Genomic DNA, 22,811 nt, shown 5'->3' with positions numbered 1-22,811 from the left:
TGCGCAGGCATGTGAAACTTTTCAGGCATGATTGCCGCTGACTGGTTTATGCGCTGCATTTATTCGATAGCACAGTCTAAACCTAATGAAGGGCCATTCAAAACCTATTCTTCAGTGGAATGATGTGGTAATTTTTTCTCGTTTGCAGGTGGGGACTTGCAGATGAAAGCACATTATTATATACAAGTAGTCTAAAGAGGTATAATCGTCTCACAAAGGCTAGCCTTTGGTTTAATAAGTGTACCTATCTTTCTTAGAGGTGTCTCATCATTGTTGGCATATTAGTTTTGGCATATCGCCCCGCCGCAGTGGTCTAGTGGCTAAGGTACTCGGCTGCTGACCCGCAGGTCGCAGAATCAAATCCCGGCTGCTGCGGCTGCATTTTCGATGTAGGCGAAAATGTTGTAGGCCCGTGTGCTCAGATTTGGGCGCATGTTAAAGACCAGGTGGTCGAAATTTCCGAAGTCCTCCACTATGACGTCTTTCATAATCATATGGTGATTTCGGGACATTAAACCCCGAAAATCAATCAATTGGTTTTGGCATACCCTTACATGTTTCACTCACCCAGCTAAATGGCTTGCTGCCTCCAATCAAAATGTGGCTTACAGCTTGTAGTACCAGAACCTCGCATCACATTGTGGCCTTCTTACCACAAGCCACTGCACTTTTTCAGGGTTGTTACTATAGTCTTCAATAACCATCTTATGCCAATTGTTGAAAACTATATAGATTTTGGCATATAACACTACAAAACTGAGAGTATGGTGTAATCAACAACTTTTTTTCTAATTATTTGACATGCCCAAATATATGGTTTTGCCCTGATGAAGAATTGCAAAGTATGGTACATTGATTAAAATTTCATTTTGTCTAGGTCATTCTACAGCACTAATTGTCTAAGTTGCTCACAAAATGAAATTGAAATGCACATATTTGTCTCTTTCATAGCTCTAACAAGCATAAAATATATTTCTATTTTTGAAGTCGTCTTAGTAAGCACATTGTAAGCATCAAAATGTATTTTTATTTCAAACCAATCAGCACATGAAGCTTAAAGGAGCACTGATATTAAATTTCAAGATCGAGATATGCCCATCATTCGATCGCTCTGTATGCATAGGTCTTCTTGGCAAAGTTTGAATGGCACCCGTTGCGTGGAACTTTTTTAGCGTAGAAAAGCTAAGGAGAAGAAACGGAAAATAGTCTGCCCTGCGACATCGACACTAGTGCTACGTGCTCGGTGTGATACATTCCACAAATATCATCCCGAGTGACGATGCCCCAGTAGTGATGACGTGTACAATCCGAGTGTTTTTATCGTGGCGCTGAAGCGCAGAAACGCACTCGCTCATCGCGTCTGATCTTCGTCGCAGTGGTATGAATGATTTCGTGAAATTATCAAGATAAAAGCCACCTTTAGAAGAATGGCGAAAGAAAAGAGCATGATTAAATATGTGCTTGTCGGTCAGCAAGTTGGGGAATCGTTGTGAGTTGCAGTCGTCTAGTTAGAAGCACGGAAAAAGTGCAATGAGGGTGTCTTTTCATATCATGTATGTGTTACACATCAACACGGCCACAAGCTATCAAAAGTGGAAAAGCGTATAGTCAGATATCATCACTAACAAGTAACATGCAGGTATTGTTGAATTTTAGTTCATCTGTAGACTTTGCGTCCACGTAAAAGTGCTAATACCGTGTTAACCGCGAGAGGCTGGATAGGTGGGGCCATCTGGAGGTGCAAAAAAGAACCTGGCAAGCAGGAAATGTATTCTATTTCTCCGCTGATGCTCATTCGCTATAGCTATATTGCATTGACCCCTCTGTGTATACCTGAATGCTTTGCACGCTGTTGCGACCGGGGTTTGCAGGCACCGGAGGTCCAGGAGGAAGTTGTCGAGGCAGGAGAAAGAGAGACTTGAGGAGGGTTTATTTACATTATATACAGGGTGAGCTCTCGTACATGACGAGCTCTTTCTTCATGGCGAGCTTTCGAATCTGGCCTTCCTCTACATGGTGCTGTCCAATCACAGATCACACACTACTGGCGAGGGGGACGAGTATGCACGGCCCACGTGAACGTCCAATATTGAGGCGTGAGTCTGCAGTCCAAGGTGGCGCCAGCGGGGCTAATGCTCGTCATGTGTGCGCCGCTGGTCGAGGGGTTCCAAGCTCATGACAGCACACATCAAAGGGTCCGACGATCTGTTCGCTCAATTAGCAGGGCGATTTCCGGCTGCCGCCACAGCATCTTTCAAGGAAGCTGCCCCATTTGTCGTCTCCCAAACGGCTTACGGCGTCGGGGTGACACGACGTCTCACCCTCCAGCTAGGAGGGACAATGCCTGGCGGTCATAGGCAGCCGGCCGGTCGGCAAACTGTTTGAAGATTCAAACAGCGCCGCTCCCTCGTCAGCTCGGGTGCCTGTCACAACGCCAATATAGCTAACTGAAACGCGAGCGAACATGGCTGAAGCGTGCATCCTCGGTCACATCTGCAGTGCTGCTTGGAACAGCGTCCATTTCAGAATCACTGTTCTACAAAAGGTCGATCAAAGCAAAAATAATTCGCGACGTCGCGAAATCACGGGGATTCCAAGCTCCAGACTATCGTGTTGAGCCCGAGTCGACACTTTGTACGGCGACGACAGCAATTCAGGTGACAAGACATCACTGAATATGTCCGTCTAGCAGACGAAATGTTTGCAGAGCAGCTGAGCTTGGCGTCACTCTTTTCTGTGGAGAAGTGGTCAGCTGTGGCATGATCTGGAGGTAACCGCGAGGTAGCGCTTCTGCTGATGCTTCCAGCGTTGAAAATGGCGGGATTGTCGTCTGTTTTGAATAGTGCTAGATACCAGTAATATAAATCAATAAAAGTGATAGCTATTCATCCCTAAGTTGCGTTTTAGGTCGTGAATCGCTGCTACGGCGTCTATAGCTACTCGCTGACGCAAAAATTCTGGCATGAGTAAATTTGATGTCAGTGCTTCTTGAAGGCTTTTAAATTGACTCCCAGGTATTGTTGATATACGTTGCGGCAGTTGGTGTGCGAGCTGACTTAAGGACCAAATTAAAGTATCAAACACGTCACTTTCTCTGGTGCTGCTGTCAAGTCCCATGTATGTTAGCAAACATACAATGAAAACATGTGATATTTGTTTTGCAGAATTCCTTTAAGTATCATGAATAGACCTCTTTAGGAGGAACTGATTTTTCAGCCACATCAAGAATACCACTTATTCCCAAGCTGCATTAAGGCTAAGATAGCCACTAGTGACTTGTCTTATTAATATGGGTCACAATCAATAATTCATAGCGTGCTAGAGAAGTGATGCCTTATACTGGCCAATGGCCACATGTCAGTGCCAAAAAGACACTGAAAGAAATGTTCATGTTTTCGCTGTTTTAAAGTCTTGTCATATTGCATTCAACTTTGTTGGTGCTTTTATTCCTTCTTTTTCTAGCTCATGAAAAAAGAGTTAAGGAGCGTATCCAAGATTATGAAAAGATCTGTCATCAGATTGACTTACCAAAACAAGCACAACTCAAGCTTCAGTACCAAAGCAAAGGTTGGTCTATCTCATGTGAATCTGTAGATGATAACTTAAAGGTCAACTCTGGCAATGTCCTGAGGTGATTGGACCTGAATGAAATTAGCTATGTGTATTCCCCTGCCCACTCCTCACCTATATGCAGAACGACAGGCTTGAGAGATGTACAGATTTATCTCGGATAAATTTTATTGGCTACCTTGAACACTTGCTTCGCTTCCCACAACTATTGAACACATTGTGTGCGACATAGTATATGCATAAACTGTGAAGGCAGCTGGCAGCATCAAGAAGTAAGATATACATCAGCTATGCTACCAAAATGGCAGCAGGCAGCACAAGAAAATGAAAAAGGTGGATTGGCGACTACTGACCAGCCCTGGCAAGCCACAATAGCTAGTGAGGTCCTGGAAGTGGAGCTCCACTCGAAGTGACCAAACAGCCTTGTTTTAATAACTTTTTTTCTCTGCCATACTAAGCATTTAAAAATAAACAGCGTTGTAGCATGTACTAGCGTTTTACTTTCAGTGTTTTTGTTTTCTGCACTGGCAATACAGGCATATTTTGATTGCTTTCCCAGCTTTTACATTAAAATATATCGCTCGAAAGAATGCTTATTTTCATTTTATTCTCACTTGCAGCTATAGGAAACAAGCACTGAGCCTGTGGCAACGCGGTGCATAAGTGAATGAAGGAACTGGCATACTTTGTGCAGCAGCTGTCCCAACAGTAGAGCCATGTCAGGTTGCTTCGCATTGTCGCGTATGAATTGCTGAGTCGTGAACTGTGCCATAACTTAAGAACTACGCACCTGGAACAAAGATTTCAGTTTTCTGCTTCAAAAATTGTCTGAAATGCTGGACTAGTGTATGCCGCATAAAGCAAGTGATCATGCCCCGCCGCGGTGGTCTAGTGGCTAAGGTACTCGGCTGCTGACCCGCAGGTCGCGGGATCGAATCCCGGCTGTGGCGGCTGCATTTCCGATGAAGGCGGAAATGTTGTAGGCCAGTGTGCTCAGATTTGAGTGCACGTCAAAGAACCCCAGGTGGTCGAAAGTTTCGGAGCCCTCCACTACGGCGTCTCTCATAATCATATGGTGATTTTGGGATGTTAAACCCCACATATCAATCGATCAAGGCAAGTAATCATGTGGGCACTTTAATGAAGTTTGTGCTGTAGCTTTTTGGTGTGAATTTACACTCCACGCAAGTTAATTGATATTTTTACAGTGCTGATGGAAGTGAGCGGCAGTCAGCAAAGTGATCTCGAGTATGCAGTCAACATTTTTTTGGTGGAAAACCATCGATAGATCCAGTCCCTAGGGGGCTGCGGCTGTTTTTCTACTGTGCCGCAGTTCGTAAACAGAAACACTAAAGAAGAAGCTCCGCATGCCTGGAAAAATGTGTTGTGGATCTACAGAATTTTATTCCCCTTGTATTGCCATTGCCCTTAACAGCACTGTGCATGCAAGCGACGCTGCACCATACCATTTTATTGCATTTAGTGACAGCAAAGATATTATGTGCAAGGTTGGCATGTGACAAAGTTACTCAAAGACTTGCGCAGTGCAAGCAACGTTCATAAATGGAGCTAAACTACAGTGCAGAAAGCTTCGTGGAACTGCTACACATTACTAAATACAACATTTACAGTCCGGAGATTGTACGTTTTACTGGCATCCATTGCCAATGCAAGGGGTTGTTTAACAGGTGTCAGACAAACGCCGTCAGGCAAAATGACAAGAAAGAAGGCATACAAACATCGATGTCGACAGCCTATGCTTTGTGGTTTACGCTGGCCGGTCGATCGCCCTTTCAGAATACTCTGCCACACGTCTGTGCTTTCTGTCACATTCAAAGCATGACTGATTCCATTCTTTTCGTTTGAGGCCCTAAAGGAATCCTGCACTGCTGACTTTCTGAAGGCCTACCCGTTTTATCAAATATGTCGTCTTCGCACACACACTTGCGTATAATGTGGGCGTAGCAGACAGAGAGATGAATATTTGTAACATGTCAGTTGAAACTAAAGTGGCGGCACGTGGCGCTGGCGGTGCAGTGAACTGTTATGCCACTTGTAGGTGCTGCACGTTTCCCATAGGCTAAAATAGGTGAAATTAAGGGAGAAAAAAAGAAAGGCATCTCTATTTCTGTTTGACAAAGCAATATCCTCATATACTAGTAAATGTTTTCTAAATGTTAACCACAGTAGAATCTCAGTAAAGGAAAATCTGCTAAATGGAACTGCTGCTTAAACGGAAGGAGTGCCTTTGATATGATTGATTTAATAGTTGTATTGTGCACCCCTGTTCATCTCTCAGTAAATGAAACTCCTGGTAAATGAAATATATTTTCCTGGTTCTTTCAGTTTTGGTTTAAAGACCATCTACTGTAATTAATCTTTATCAATTATTGAAGTACCTTTAACAAAAAAGTTTATGCCAAAATATAGAAAGCAGTACTGTACACTTGTTTGCTTTTATAAGTGCTTTGTTCAAGTTAGCTGAAACACACTTCAAGGCTTAGATACAATTCAGTTGCTTGACTGCAGCAGTATTCGCATTTCTGAATGTTGCCAGCATGCATGAAAAAAAAACAACAAAAGAAAGCAGCGCATTACATCACAAACTTCTTTAAAATGGGATTGCTTGTGAAGACCATTCTACTGAGGCATTTTTTTTAAACAAGACACTATACCTTGCAATAACCGACCCTGAACACTTCATGCTTGCCCTGTGGTTTTTTGTTGTAAAAATTGAGTAATAACATACAACATATGAGCATAAACATGCCAATTCTTTCTTGATGCTTACTGGCCCTTTGCAAGAGCTTTTAGTTACCATTTTTGATACTATGGGTAATGAAGAAATCACACAAGTATAAATGCTCGGTAGGTAATTCTGGTTTTACAATGTAGATCTTCTTTTCATAGTTGTAGATCAATATGTTTTCCTACAAAAGGAAACAACTGCATATCGTATATTCACAGACCAACGTTATCCTTATCTCTTGTTTTAATTACCACTTTCGTGCCCATAACATGCTTCATAAACAAATGTCAAGCCAGTATTGACAAACCAATGTCACCTGAGAATAACAGAGAGCAGAGCTAATTGGTGAATATTTATTCTAAAAGACAGCCCAGGCCATCTTGTGATGTCATGACTTCTTTTGTGTGTCTATAGTTGCACACCCTGTCTTTTAGAATGAACAACCTCGGTTATTTTTTGCTCTGTTTACTGTTTTCATGCTCTTACAGTACATTAAGGGCAAAAAATGATAATGGAAACTAGACATTATTATGAGGTCTATTTGTAAAAACGAGCTGTTACTATCCCTGATGTGCTCACATTCTCCTATCTTTAATTTCTTAGTAAGTTACTATTTTTACTTTGAAAGCTGCTGTGATATCACAAAAATAAAACCGTCTCCGGCGCCGTACTTGCCCGCCGACAGTGTTTGCAACCAATATCGCATCAAGTAGGAAAAAAGAAAACAAAATGAAAAAAATCTCACGTAAACGGGGCTCCAGGTCTTGTCTGTGGCAGCCCAGTGATCTACCACAGAGCTACTCCGGTGCTCGAAATTCTGCTGCAGACTTGCCTTATGCACGCTTCTTGTCAGTTCAGGAATCATGTTAAAAGAGCATTTCAGAAGAGTAACAAAGCAACCTAGCATCACGCGATGCGAATTTCTTAACGATTCGGTATATTGAGTGGTTGCAGGCCACTACGAAAGGGTCAGTCATAATTGTTTGTCGTCGTTAGCTACAGCATCAGTAAATTACACATAATGCCTTACTGGTGCATAGCGGATGCCTCGCTCCTCTGAAGAAAGACAAATACTAATGAAATAGTGCACACTTTTCTACTTTACAAATATTATGGTGATTTACTGTGTAGTGGGTATCATGCAAGTGTACCTGTAGTAGTCTCTACAAGAGTGTTCAAAAAAGGCTCTAGAAAGGCCGCTCTTCCAGCTTTTGCTGTGACTGTGCTGCACGTTTTGCACAAGCCTGGTGTTTTTTTTTTTAGAAGGTTTGTGAATGTGCATTTGATTCATTGCAGATGTGACTGCAAGATTTGACCATGTATTTTGGTGTGGCGATCTGAATTTTCGACTCATGAATGATCGTTCCACTGTCGTCGGTTTACTGAAGGATCACCATGAGAATAAAGAACTTACGTATGAGAACCTCCTGAAATTCGATCAGCTGAGAAGTGCTATGCTGGATGGTTTGTATATTTGCATCTTTTGTATACCACCTTCCCTTTTTTTTTTTTGAAATTTTTAAAGAACGCTCTTTAGTTAGGTTTGTGCATTTAAAGTGAAACAGGGTGATATGTAAATTGTGTGGGTGCAATAGTGCTTGCAAAGCATAAAACTGACTGTAACATGGTGTGAAAGCGGCCGAAACTTGAAACTACGTAAGCTTTTTCTCTCATGGAAGCTGCACATGGAGCTAGAGTCAAGGTCATGCACACAAATGCCTCTCGCACACTGCTTGTAGTATCACTTTCTGTGGCATGTGACATTTAATAATCATCTAATACACTGTCTCTAGATGTGTGCCATGAAGCAAAATTAGGTAGAGAAGGCGAAAGGGGGGTGGAGCTATTCATGTGAACATGGTGTGGCCCCTACACCACGTTTCACATGGGTGAAGGAGCTCTGCTTGCAAAGAATGGCTGAGGCAAAGGGGGTAATTGCATTAGTGGTGAAGCTTGCCTCCTGGTAAAATAGTAACAAAGCAGTTAAATTGCTTACAAACTTTCTAATAATGAACCTGTTGGAAATGATTTCGTTGAAACATTCCCAAGACATTGCCTTCCCCACTGTATAGTGAAAACTTTCAGTAGTGTATTTTAAAGCTGAGGCTTCCTTTAAAAAAAAGTTGCCTTCATAAGTCACAACATTGCTTTCCCCACTGTATAGTGAAAACTTGCAGTAGTGTCACTTAAAGCTGAGGCTTCCTTAAAAAAAAAATGCTTTTATAAGTCACAACACCAAAGCAGCTAATTTTCAATTTTCTCCAATCTGACTAATTTACTTTATTATTAAATTTAAAATAGCAAAATTGAACCAGAGTAGTAAAAGTAGTGTCATTCATTCTCAGCAGAAAATTGAGGTTAGCAATGTTTCCAGATATGCTACAAAATGCCCTGGTATTCCAGACAAGTCTCTTGAAAGCTTTCCTATAACCGCTAGGAATGACCTTTCATACTGAAATATTGGCAGGGCAAACTAACGGTACACAAAGGAGGAGACAAACAAGTCATTTGTTTTATCCGCTTGTTTGTCTCCTCCTTTGCATCCTGTTGGTTTGTGCTCCCAATATTTCAGTGTGAATCTATACCAACTGTACCACCTCTCAACCCTTCTGGAATGATCTTAATTGAAATGCCGATGCATTAATTCTTTATCAGAGATCTTAAATAGAGATATCTAAAAAGTGGTGGTAGCCTTTGGATTTTTGTTAAACAGACACTACTACACAACTGCTGAGCTTCAGTTTTGCAATTGTCATGTGCCTAATAAGAAAGATGACGTTAGATGAGGCTGTATTTGGTTTGCTATCTGCACAGTGATTTGCGATGTTAAGAATCTCTCGTAAAAGAGCACCATCTTCTCTTAGCGAGTTATAAAAATCTGTTTGAATTAGAAGAGTACTGCCTAGTTCCCTGTATATGTTTTCCATTCACTAGTGTTGTTTGCAGCATCTCTGTCTTCTCTGCTCATCAGGTCAGGCATTTTTTGGCTTTCAAGAAGGAAAGATAAAATTTGGACCGACTTACAAATTCGAAGTTGGCTCAAGTCAGTTTGATGATGTTAAGCATAGAGTGCCATCGTACACGGTAACAGCCTCTCTTTGCACTTTTCAATTCATGACATTGGTATTGTCAGGCTAATTTTTCACTGAAACCTATTTTCATTTAGGATCGAATACTTTATAGAAGCAAGAGAAAAGGCCATATAGAGTGTATTCTCTATGACTCAATTCCTTTAATGCAAACCTCTGATCATCGACCAGTGTATGGGCTCTATGAAGTGGTGATTCGACCTGGAAGAGACAAGTAAGGATTGGTTTTAAATAATATTGCTATACAACTACACTGTCTTGGTTAACTACCAGTTGCAGAGTTCTCTTGAAAAGAATTTTGCAACTGGGTGTTGCATATGGTTTCTTATCTGTCAAAGACGTGGGTAGAAAGGGTTGTGGAACAGTCAATTTATCATATTTACTAGAAATATATTAGTTCATGTGTCACAACTCATAAAAATATTTTATTATTATTTGAAATATCTATACTTCTCAATAACTGAATTGTATTTGTTCAGTTTGTGCGCAATGTTTGCTTGATTAAGCCTTTTTATATGAAGGTGCCCTTTAGGCTGTGTTGAACTATTATTGCAATATATAAGTATTGTGCCAATTCTTGTATTTGCTATTGATCTACAAGGTCTTTTGAAAGTAGGAAGCAAAAATCAACAGACTTCAGTGATTTTTGTGATCCTGAATTTAATGCAACTCATAACTTCGTTGGCAGTTATTGGAGGTTGTCTGGATTTGATTCCCGTCTACAGTGACATCAACTGAGTAGTGATAAATGCTAAAATACTTGTGTATCATGTTTTTAGTGCATCTGAAAGAACGGCCAATGAATAAAAATAATCCGGAACACTACACAATGGTGTTTCTTTTTGCCTACTGTACAGTTTTTGGACATTAAAACCCACAATTAAACTTTTTATAATGTTTGTCCAACACTTCAGATTTTAAGTACAAATAAATAATGTGGGCCATTTGGTTCATGTTCGGTTCAAGAATCCAGAAGTTGAAGTTCCCGACACGTCTTTTTTGAATGTGCATAAGAGATAACACTCATTGGAGTCCTGAGAAAAGCAGAATGGCAGATGTAATAAATGTTTTATGATATAGTCGTGCTGTATAAGAGCAGTTGTTATGCCGGACCAACAGTTCATAAGCAGGTGCATTGGGCATGTAGCTTCCATTTCATTGTTGCATTTAGATATTTAGGCTGTTTAGCAATTTAATGCAGTTGATTATTTGATCAGTTTAATTATGTTTGCATCTTTTAAAAACTCTTGCACTTAATTCTCTCTTTCAGTGAACACCACATCGTATGTACTATCAGTATGAACTGCACCATGTGAGCGCATGGCAAGGTTGTACAGTGGCGCCAATCGTCGCATATTTTCAAGTTATTGGGAGAGAGTCTGGCTATTCCTGCGGGTGTGCATCCCCCCCACTTACTTGCTGTCACCCTCGAAGGTATCATTTTGGAAGCTGATATAACGACAGCGCAAAACTAGCGCGAGCGTGAAAGGAAGTGGGGCAAAGCTCACTCACAGGTAATGCCGAACCCTCCCCTAATAACACAAAACATTTCATGATTGGTGCGGCTATACAACCTTACATTGGACCATACACCACGGGACCATATGCTCCCGTGGTGTAGCTCATACTGAGCACAATAGTCCAACTGGACTTGTGGTAGCATGTTTCATTTGAGTGGTAGGTCACCCGCAAAGAATTTTTTTCAACCGGAAGAGCCAGGAACAAAATAACTGCTTTTTTGGAACAAGCGTCTCTCAGTTACTTTGCCTAGTCATTTAGAGTGCAAAATATTGCTTATTTATTTTGGGGGAGAGCATATTTCTAAAAATGTAATAAAAAATGGTAGTTACGCCAGCTGTGATAAGTGACTGACACGTGCCTGAATTCAATAAGGCTTTGGAATTTCTGTAATCAAAGATTTGAGCTATGCAGTGAACTATGATAAATAATATACATTAAATATCAAGGAAATAGTGTTAAAAAACTCTGGAAGACGCTGAAAAAGTGCCAGTTTAGACTTAACTTGTTTGGAAAATTAGCTGTGAATTCAAAACTAATCGATCAATTTCTTTTATTCTAGTTCACTGCACAGATATATAGGTGGTGAAACATTGTACTAAATTTTAGTTCAAAGCTTGCACTGAGAAAAAAAAGTTATGAAAGTTGGCGTCACATTATTCAAAGCAAATTCTTATTTTGAGGAAAACGTAAACAAAGATTTCAGAGCGGGCATAAGGTCTCAGAAACTTTGTACAGAGTCCTAAAATGCACCTGATTCATATGTGGGTCCTTCTTGAATAGCATTATGGTCTCCTTTTCTTTGTGTGACTGCTCTTCTTTTCTTTCTGGCCTGTTTTGTTCCATCTGCTGACTTGCATTTGGCATTCTGCATGCACTTGTGATCTCTGGCAATGCAAGCTTTCGCCGTGTAGTACCCTGGTTCTATGCCAGCTTGCCTCAGGGTGTCTAGGGTGCTTACACTGCCATTATTGAAGTGTGCCACAGCATCATGTAAGGCAAACATTACTGTAGGCAAGTTTACGTAGACCTCTATGGGAGCGTGCTGCCATATCAGACCATTGAAGCACTCATTTAAATTTTGTGTCTTTGCATGCAAACATTTCATCAGAAGTTCATCCGAGTGCAAATTGCTGTACACAGTTTTAACCTTCTACAGAGCGCATTATTTGGACATTCTCCTTTGTGCACATACTTTCCTTGGCCAAGTGCTTCGACTCTTTTGTACACACACCAGCTGTTCGGTCCAATTGGGCACAGACCATGTCTCTGATGCTTGTCGGCAGAGCTACAATGAAAAAGACTGGCAAGGGTAGCCTGCTTCATTGCAGAAAGGTTGCCCACATTAGCCGTTATGGCAATGCCATAGTAGTTTTGCAGGCGGTCAATGGGGTATCAGTGAGCTTGAATCAAATCAAATATTTGTACTTAAAATCTGAAGTGGTGGACAAACACCATAAAAAGTTGTAAATCTTGTAAATCTGTAAATCCTGTAAATCTTGTAAAACTAAACGGAAGTTGAGGCCACAAAGTGCTTCTTATCAGGAATGAAAGGCAAATCACACATCCTGTCAAGCAAACCATGAAGGAAGTGCTGTCAGTATGGAGACGGTTGGTCTGTACCGAATATTTCAGAGGTCGCAGCCAAAAAGAGGCTTTAAGTACCTGAAATTTTACGGTGATGATGATGCCAAGAGCTAGGCCGCTGTGAAATACATGTATAAAAAGGACAGTGTCCAGCAGCTGGAATGCATTGGGCATGTTCAGAAGCGTGTTGGCTGCCACCTCGGAGAACCTCAAAGAAAGCAGTGCGTGGTCTCGGGAGTGCGACCTCTCAAATATTCGGTACAGACCAACCGTCTCCATACTGCCAGCACTTCCTTCATGGTTTGCTTGACAGGATGTGTGGTTTGCCTTTCATTCCTGATAAGAAGCACTTTGTGGCCTCAACTTCCATTTAGTTTTACAAGATTTACAGGATCTGAAAAGGGCCTCAACATCTATGACTTTTCCCGTGTCAATAGAAATCACAGACTCACATTCGTTCAAAGATGAATGGTCACGCTTCCGCCATGTGCTATCACCTGAAACACCACACTCTGCACTGCCCACAACACAACTAAGTTCCACAGCAGCATCGACTATAGATTTCGACGCCACTTCTCCTGCCACTGCGGAAAGCCGAGAAGATAATTTTTCATAGGTGGAGCGATGTGGAGCGGGCATTTTCATGACTTTGGCAAACGTTTCCGAACTTGCGTGCCCTTTTCCTAACTGGCGCCTCGCGTAAACGAGAAGAACATTATTTTCATTAGCATATACTACCTTTTTAGACTTATCAAATGGACGCTCGAACCTACAGTCGGTACACACGACCACACAGGTTGAGTATATCCCTTGGTGAGAGCGTTCCCTGAGCTTCAGCATTGGGTTCATGCATCCAGGGCATGCCACTAGTGATAAAAACACCGAAGAAAGAATGTCAATGTCCACAAGCCTGTTTTCTTAAAGCGAAGCATTCTTCAGCGGAGCCTCATACGTTTTCGTAATGTCCCCAAGCTTTCTCCCGGTCACCGGCACACTTGCGCCCGTGTCAGGAGGCAGCCTCGTCGTCGTGTAGCGATTTTCACCAAACTTGCGCTTCCTTGTCTTCTGAGTTCTGCACTTGGCGATGCTGGTCTGAATATATATTCAGATCCAGGTGGCCTAAGAACACACACGTTACAGCGTTGACACGTGGAAGAAATGCAGAACGATGCCTGACGTAGGTCGGCCAAGGTAAACAACAAACATTCCAAGAGCATCTTGCGTCCCCCTTGTGGCTGTTCTTAGAGATTTGAAAACAATTAGAAGCGCAAACTTCTTTATAATGACATCCTATTATTTAACAGTCAACATAAAGTTCATGAAGTACAGTAAAACCTCTTTATTTGAAGTCACTGGGGCCGCAAAAAATTTTCGAATTTAGTAAGTCTTCGAATTTACAGAACGTTCAAGAAAGTTGGATGCAAGGAACTTGGAATTATTCTGAGTAATCAGGGCTGGTTTTTTGCTCTGCAGGCTAGTTTGCGACTCTAAGTGTTATATTTTCCAGCAATACCTGCTCTAAATGTTGTCGCAAACACGAGAGATCGGCGGGCCTCGTGGCTACCATTGGGAGAAAAAAGAAGGGAACGCTGTTCTGATGAATTGAAATGCGCCCCTGCGGAAAGCAAGACATCTTCGCTGCAATGTAGTAGTGATACGCTGGCAGCATGTCGTCAGCATCTTGCTACCTCAGCACGTCATCATGCGGCCATTCGCTCATTCTTTCTGATAAAATAAAATAGGCAATAATGGCCAGTGTGATGACATTCGCGATGTATTTTGGCTGGAAAACGTTATCATTGAAGCTTTCGAACTTGGTTTTCGAAGTAGGCGTTGCAGGCAAGAACTCCGCCAGCAGAGCTAGTGCGCAAGTTGCTGGAGCAAACGGAAATCGGAGTTTGGAATACATGATCAATTATGCCAAACTGTTTTTTTATTAATTACTTTAACATCTCAGAAAGAATGGGTAAATCACGATGCGCTGACGTTTCGAGAGACATGCAATGTGCTGCCCGCACGTCATCACTGTGCTGCAGTGAAGTGCATTGTGTTTTCTGGGGCACACACTTTAGTTGATCACGAGACAGGCTTTTTTTTTTTTGGACTGGAAGTAGCGAGGCTAGATTGCCTTAGCTGGCCGATTATTAGTATCGCTACATTGCATTGCCTTGTGGCTCTTAAGGCTTGTTCACACCGAAGGTGGGGCGGCCAAAGTGGCGAAGTGGCAATGCGGAAAGTGGGAAAAACCTCCTCTCCAGGCGGCGAAAGCGGGAGAAAAACCAGCGGCAAGGGCGATCGCTCTCGGAGCAATTTTTCGCTGCCTGCCGAGGCTCGCAGCTTTGCCATAGCCAATCAGAATTCCACACAGCTGAGGCGCGGTGGTGGCGCAAGTGTACGTTTAGGAGAAGCACTGACACGTCATAGCGACACGTGCACAAGATCGCGAGATGCCGGCCTCTTCTGCCGCACGACCATGTGAAGGAGGCATGCAGTCTGAACAGGTTCACGCACATGCCGCCTCGCCGCTTCGGAAATCCCGCTTTACCGTGCCACCTTCGGTGTGAATAAGCCTTTAAGGGCCGCTGTTTCCGCGGATTTGCGGCGAAATCGGGATCGGGAACTGGCACATGGCACCAGTGGGGTACCAACTCTTTCATGAGGGGGGGGGGGGGGGGCAAAGCCATCAGTTTATATATATATATATATATAAGAGAAAGAAGTGTATACCTAAGGGCTCGTTTTTCCGTGTGTTGACACAATATTAATGAGATCTAACAGACAATAACGCCAAGAAATGTATAGGGGAAGTTATTAGACCCAATTGTAATGTAAATGTGAAGAAAGAAAAGTGGGTGAAGAGATAACTTGCCGTGAGCAGGAACCGAACCTGCTACCTTTGAATAAGGCGTTCGATGCTCTACCACTGAGCTACCACGGCGGCCATCCCCGCAGCCTTGTGAATATGTGAATTTAAACATGGGAGTGTCAGTCAGCGCCACCTGTAGCCATGGCGGCGAGTGTCGCACACTCTTTATGAGCCTGTGTGGCGTCACGTAGCACGTGAGCTTATTACGAGTGCAGCTGACCAACAGTCTCTCGTATACAACCTAAGGCACCAAGTCTGCCAGTACGAGACCTTTGTTAATGAGTAAGGGAAATAAGGGTATACCTAAGGGCTTGATTTTTCATGTTTTAACACAATATTAATGAGAAAGAAAAGTGGTAGAGCATCGAACACATTATTCAAAGGTCGCAGGTTCAGTTTCTGCCCACGGCAAGTTATCTTTTCACCCACTTTTCTTTCTTCATATTTACATTACAGTTTGGTCTAATAACTTCCCCTATACTTTCCTTGGCATTATTGTCTGTTAGATCTCATTAATATTGTGTCAAAACACAGAAACATGAGCCCTTAAGGGCCAACTTCGGCGATTATTTGATCATGTCAAGGCTGTGGTGTTTCTATGTTCCTGAGACACTCTTGTCACGAGCCCAATAGCTGAAATGCTCAGGAAATTTGAAAATAATTTTTAATAAGCAAAAATGTGCGATACCGAAACTGAAACCCAACCGAGCACCCTGTCTGCGTATGACGTACTATTTGGTGGAGCCGGAGGCCGTATACTGGTTCCGACAGCACGGTGTATGAAAACTGTGAAAGTCAGTCCAGTGAAGCACCGGCCAAACACCACAGAGGAAGGAAGAAAGCATTCCCGTGCTATACCCATGCCAAAAACAGCTGTCATCGCCTTGTGGAAAGCACAATAAACGCTGTAGCAGCCAAAGTAGCGATGCCATCGGCTCAGTCACTTCTGTTGACATGCCAAACATGATGTCACACAGACAGTGTTGCCAATAGTTCTGGCTAGTGAGATGAGCTTTTCGAGGCAATCTTTAAAATTCATTTGCAAACGATCAGTGCATCACTCAAACCTGTGATTTCGTATAAAAGACTAAAATGTGCAAAGGAACATACCCAGCAAATTTTATTGAGATTCATTGACCTCGAAAAATCGCCGGAGTTGACCTGACCTTTAAGTATACATTTGTTTCTCTTATATCTATATATATATATATATATATATATATATATATATATGCATGCATGCATTGAAACAGAGACAACTTCGACGCATTCGTACTTTATGTGATTTTTCATACAACTAGCAATCGTTCAATCGTGCAAAAAAGGACAGTCAGTTTTAAGCAGCATGTACTTGGACAACACATATATGTTTGTCATGCATGTAATAACATTACATGGGATGCTTTTTATGCATCACTGTTACCTCGTAACTTTGAATGAATACAATTAAGTCGATGGCAGCCTCCTCAACAGTAAATATTTAATCATAAATGAAATCGTACATAACTAAAGACAGCTCACAAAAAATTTAGTTTTTAAATGTGAAGCAATCTTTAAAGAACCAAAGGTATATCGAGCATTTTTATCTACTTAGCTTCCCACTGAGCTCGATTCCACTGCTTTATTCGTCGCCACTTTGCAAACATGCCGCCGTCGCTTCAAGTTGCTATAAGCAAGGCTGATCAGATTTATCGAAGATTAAAGTGGAAGCCTTTCTTGGTGCTTCTAGTACTAGAAAACTAAAATATTTAGAAATATTAGTCGCAATCGTGTACTCACAGCTGCTTCGACAGAGCAGCGGTGATGTTAATGCTTTTCGATGAAAAAAAATTTGATTTTTCGTGAAGCAGCACATGCTTTGGCTGGTCTATAAAAAGTTTTTTCGTTCCCATCTATAACTGCATTGGCCAGTCGCAGCATAATAAAAACATGAACAAGTGATGTAATATTACAGGACCCCTGTTCAGCACTAGCCTGCTCTGCAGTGCTGCAGCACAGGGCGGTAAGCGTTGCAAAGAGCCTTCAAGGAAATCGTCACAGCTGAAATGTTCGAAAATTATCACTATATTGTAACTTTTCTTCATAATATTTTCTTTTTCTCGTAACAAAATAATTGAGTGCTTATTGTAGTGAAGGAAAATTTCGCCTTAGTTGTTTTCCCCAGCGTGCAGCCGACAGTGACCACTGTCAAAAGTGGGGGGCTCAGCCCCCCCAACTTTTCTCAGTGGGGGGGCTGGCACCCCCCTTGACCGCTCGGATGATACGCCTATGCATGGCACCCAGAGTTTTCAAATTAACCGGACTGGTGCTGACCATCACGTCAAATTATCCACTCAGACTTGCATTTCAAAATACGGGACCGCGGAAATATTTTGAGTTAAGTGGGATTTTGAAATTATCGAGTTCGAACTAAAGAGGTTTTACTGTATTTTGAATATTATTAATGTCGACGGAAACCAATTATTTTCGTAACAAACGCATTGTGTTTTCGGTTTCGGTATACGAGCATGGGGTATAGAAATCTAGCTGTAACTCTCAAACTAATGATGATAGGAGGATAATTTTTGTTGCTACATATTTTTGAATGTTCAGGCATGCAGAAAAACGAAAAGAAAAAGAAAAATTGATCTCCCAAAAAGAAATTTGACTTTTAAAGGTCAAACCACCTTGATGTAATTGTAATGTTGCCAAATATATTTTATGTTATCATTAATCACTTACAAGTTTCTTAGCTACTATATGGTTCAACAGACCTGTTTGTTTGCTCAGTTGGTTCTTGCTGAGATACATATTTTGCCACAAGATTAAGATACACACACAAGGAAGACCCAGAAGGTATCGTTGTGTGTGTGTCTTAATCTTGCGGATAATATGCCATTTAGTAGTTATTTGAGCACATAGTGTAAATTATATTATACATACTTATGGTAATGTATATAAGCTTGATTTCTCATATCAAAGGGGCTCTGCTCAAGCATTGCACTTGCTTGCAAAACATGAAAATGTTCTATATACAGTTTAGTGTTCAGAGGTTGTTATAATTGAATATTTATAATTCAATTACAAAATTTCAGTATTTGCATATCTCGAACTTGCACTTGAGGCCAAACAGGATTATCTGGGTTGTCTTTGTGCCAGGGGGGCCACAGGTGGGCTGGTAAAAACTTGAGGAGGCCGTTGCCTTCCCTGATGCCCCCTGCCTTGCAGAATTAGTGCCCACATAAGATAGCATCCTGGTTCAAAGAAACATATAAAAACTTACTTGCTAACATAGCCCCCTCTGTCCTGCCTTCAGGGAACACATCAGCTAAGATTGGCATGGACGTGATGTATGCATACTTCAGTCTACATGTGAAAACGTTCGAGCAGAAATTTTATACTAGGGAATTGTTGTTACAGTAAAACCTTGTTATAGCGTACCTGTTTTAAAAGTATGATCATATTGTAGTTGTGGTGGATCCCTGACTCAACCACCACAAAACCTGATCATTAGTGAATGTCGTAATTACTTTTTGTCATTTTCACTGTACCCCTAAACTTGCCCCGCCGCTGTGGTCTAGTGGCTAAGGTACTCGGCTGCTGACCCGCAGGGCGCGGGTTCGAATCCCGGCTGCGGCGGCTGCATTTCCGATGGAGGCGGAAATGTTGTAGGCCCGTGTGCTCAGATTTGGGTGCACGTTAAAGAACCCCAGGTGGTCTAAATTTCTGGAGCCCTCCACTACGGCGTCTCTCATAATCATATAGTGGTTTTGGGACGTTAAACCCCACATATCAATCAACCCCCAAACTTGCTGTGTAGCTCAAGCCACAACACACCACAAAATATTTTCTGCTCTTTGGTTGCTGAGGGACAAATCGACTGATAATTCTGACTCCAGAGCAGTTACTGCGACGCGATATATATTATTACGGATAAACATCAGAAATACACCACAACGTAATGGACGCCATCAACAACCTATAAGGATAAGCATCAGAGATGCACTGAGGTGTGATGGTTGCCAGGAACAGATTATCACCAGTACAACTTATTGCCGACAACCCAATTATGAGCATCTCTCAAGCAGCTGCTCAGTAGTCCGTGCAGCATGGAGCAGTTGTAAAGCATACTGCACGCTGTTCATAGGCAGCAATTTAAACACAACCTGCTACCATTCACTGCTGCCTCTTTGTGCGAGACTTCTAAGTGTGTTGCGGAGACACATCCCTGGCGAGAACAATAGCAGCATGCCATCACTTTGCTGGCTCAACAAGGTACTTGCTGCACCCTTTTGTGGTGAGATGTAGCACAGACACAAATGAACTTGACTCTCCAAGTGTGTGCAGTACAGGAAACACCTTGTAATGAGTCCGTGACACTGGACGTTTAAATGTCATCCGAATAATATGACATTTGCATTTAATGACATTATGTGGCTGCTAGACAGAGATATATAAAGTCATTAGATTCGAATGACTTAGGCAATCGAATAAGTTCAAGAAACACATTGGCCTTCACCACTGAACCGAATATATGCTCTCTATCCCAGGGACTACTCGAAAAACGGCATTCGGTATTCTCAATTTGACCTGCATTCATGGAAACACCCAAATAATGTTGCTTTTCTAAGACATCTCTCAATTTTGCGACGTCAGGTGTACGGAGGGCTATTGAAAAATGTTTTTACTCTCCACAGCAGTGCGTCTGACCGCCGTCGCTGGCGGCCAGAACGTAAACAAGCAGACGCCTCTGTGCATGTGTGGGCATGTATCTCCAGCGATGGCATCAAGGGGGCTTTTTTTTTCTTTTTTTAAATCTCACAACTGAACCTCTTCTCTCTGGCTTATGGACATTTTTCGCACCGCGAATAACAAAGCAACTAAATGCATTACTTGCTGCAGCTTGGCGTCGTTGTTCAGCGGCTCTGCCATGTCAGCTGTGTTGTTTCTGTTTTTGGCTGTAGCAACTGGCTAAGCGAATCAACTTGGTTTATAGTGGCTATATATTTTGTGATATAAAATTTCTAGGCATCTTTATTTAGCAAGGTGACTTGTTACCTGTCTTTTAAAATAAATAACTTCACTTTTTAATTACTGTACAGTTACCTTCCACTTTTCCGGCCATTTTTTTCTGAATTTTTGTCATTGATACTGTATCATGAACAAGTGACATTACTTTTTCCTATATAGCACCACCATATATTGAATGGTATTCGTTGCACCGAATAACATTTGAACCTAATGACATGACACCTCCAATGTGACAGGGGTATAAGTGATTGTGTGAGCTAGTAGGTGGTGTGCTACACATAAATACTTGTATAGTAGTTTGAAGAAGCAGTCTGCTCCACGTGGCAGCAAGTATCTCCTTTTAGTGAAGTGGTGCCAGTTTTCACACATTGACAAGAAAGTCTTGTAGTAGTACTTGGCAGTTAGTGTGCTTGTATATGCCACATTCCCAGGAGATTTTTAATAACGAGGTTTTACTGTATTGCGTAGCATTCTAGGAGGGGGGGGGGGGGGGGGGATTATCATTGTGTCATTTTATTTGTGCTTGTCTTCACTTGTTGCCACATTTGGTTTTGTGCATTCGGCATTTTTCATTATTCAAATCAAGGTAAAGTGTCATTTTACACATCATAGCCTTTCTACAAGTTAGTTGAGATGTGTTTACGTAATTACTTAAGGATTTCTGTGCCCCTTTTTTTAAGCACCAAAATAAAATAAAAATGCACAAATTACTTGCTGTGGTAGCTTAGCATGGAAGATGTCACGATGATAAGCTTGAAAGTGCGTGATCAATTCCCAGTTGTGGTGCCCACATTTAGAATTGGGTAGAATGCAAAAAAACACGTGTGCTTAAATGTAGGTGCATGTTAAAGAGCCCCAGGCGGTTGTAATTAATCCAGAGTCCCCCGCTACAGCATGGCTCATAATCAAGTTGCAGTTCTGGCACATGAAAATTCAGTGATTAATAATAAGTGCATAAATTATTCTAGTAAACATGGTGCTATGTGTTTTTTTTTTTTTCTTCACATCTTTTTTCAAACTTTTACGGTGCTGTATCCGCTGTTGTGTATGCCAAGATAATGCATTGGAATCAGAATAATAATGAAAATAGTAATCCTATGTTGGGGTTCATATTTAAGGAATTTTTATTAGAGCTGCATTAAGTAGTGCCACATTGAAATGCGAAAAATGTGATGGTTTCAGCATTTGTCAATGCAACTGATTCTCTTTCGACAATCGTTAACAGTAACAAATGTGCTTAGGTAAAGCTTGAACTTGTTAAAATTCATAGCATGCATTTCAGTATAACATAGTTGTAATATATCCAAAAATCATTTGTATGATGCAAGGGTGATCAGCTTTGCCAAGTTTGGCAACTACAAGATGCAATGCTTGCTTGCACAGCTTTGGAATATAATCATGGGTGTCACAAACTGTGAAATTAAGCTCTACATCATTAATTTTCACTTCACTGCTTTAATGGCTGACGTACATGAAGGCTACAGGTTCTTTCAGGGTGTTCTATTTTATTTTTCATCTGTTTTATCTTCTGACTGTTTTGAGAATTCAGCTAACGTGGTTGCTTGGGCGAGTTGGTACGACATGATTCACTTAAAAAAAATTCAGTTGAAATTTTTTGCTCTCACTCACGCAGCCTTGCCACCAGAAGCAGACTCATGTGAGTTAGGTTTTCGTTTGTGTTATGAAGTGTCCTCTCTTTTTGTATTGCAGCACACGACTGTCGGCAGGCTTGTTCAACAGAGACATCTATTTAGAAGGTATGGGCCTAATCCTATTTTTGTCCAGTGTTTAATGAACCGGCATGTCATCATATGAGAGCATTAGCAATTGCAATGGAGAAATGTTTCCTGAAGTCAAGAATATCTCATTGTAGAGCCTATGTATTGTTTCCTTGTTTGCAGTTTAATGCTTCATTACATACTTGCATATCAGTTAGTTTGCTTTCTGCGTGACCAAAACTTATACAATCAACTAGTGTAATGGAGAGAAATTGATGATACCATAGGTTGACACTGCTGATATTGCAGGAGATATTTGAAAAAAAACATTAAGTTTGCCAAGTCCAAATTGAGGGAAGGCAGGCGACTAGACAGGTTTTGAACAGGGTTATCTGCTAAAGCTGTTAGCATTTTCAATTGTGTGTCGTTTTGTGCTCCCACATGTAATATACAGTGCAGGTATCCTTGAGTCATCTCTGAACATCAGATTTGTTACCTGTTGTCATTCTTTGTATTATTTCAAGTATTATGGTCTTACTGAGAATGAAAGCAAGGAAATTGCATTTAAATACAATTTATTGCATCAAAATAATGGCTAGCCATGGATCTGATGGTAAATGTAATGCTGTACTGGGTGTTGTCTTTCATTTACCTGCATATTGTATTCAAACAGGGAGCAAAAACAAAAAAATAACAAAACAAAG

General features: G+C 41.5%; 1 protein-coding gene across 3 annotated transcripts in view; it reads left to right on the top strand.

Moving 5' to 3' along the window:
* LOC119182253 (phosphatidylinositol polyphosphate 5-phosphatase type IV) overlaps positions 1–22,811 on the top strand; it is an 81,422-nt gene that overhangs the window by 48,263 nt on the left and 10,348 nt on the right. For all 3 annotated transcript variants that reach the window (XM_075878954.1, XM_075878955.1, XM_075878953.1), the window contains exons 7-11: positions 3,463–3,567; positions 7,616–7,783; positions 9,291–9,403; positions 9,486–9,622; positions 22,100–22,146. In XM_075878954.1, the coding sequence (XP_075735069.1) occupies positions 3,463–3,567; positions 7,616–7,783; positions 9,291–9,403; positions 9,486–9,622; positions 22,100–22,146 (570 nt within the window). The remainder of the gene's footprint in view (positions 1–3,462; positions 3,568–7,615; positions 7,784–9,290; positions 9,404–9,485; positions 9,623–22,099; positions 22,147–22,811) is intronic.

The sequence above is a fragment of the Rhipicephalus microplus genome, chromosome X (assembly GCF_043290135.1).
Source record: "Rhipicephalus microplus isolate Deutch F79 chromosome X, USDA_Rmic, whole genome shotgun sequence".
Lineage (NCBI taxonomy): Eukaryota > Metazoa > Arthropoda > Arachnida > Ixodida > Ixodidae > Rhipicephalus > Rhipicephalus microplus.
Note: the sequence above shows the minus strand (reverse complement) of the source record. Positions and strands in the feature narration are given on the sequence as shown.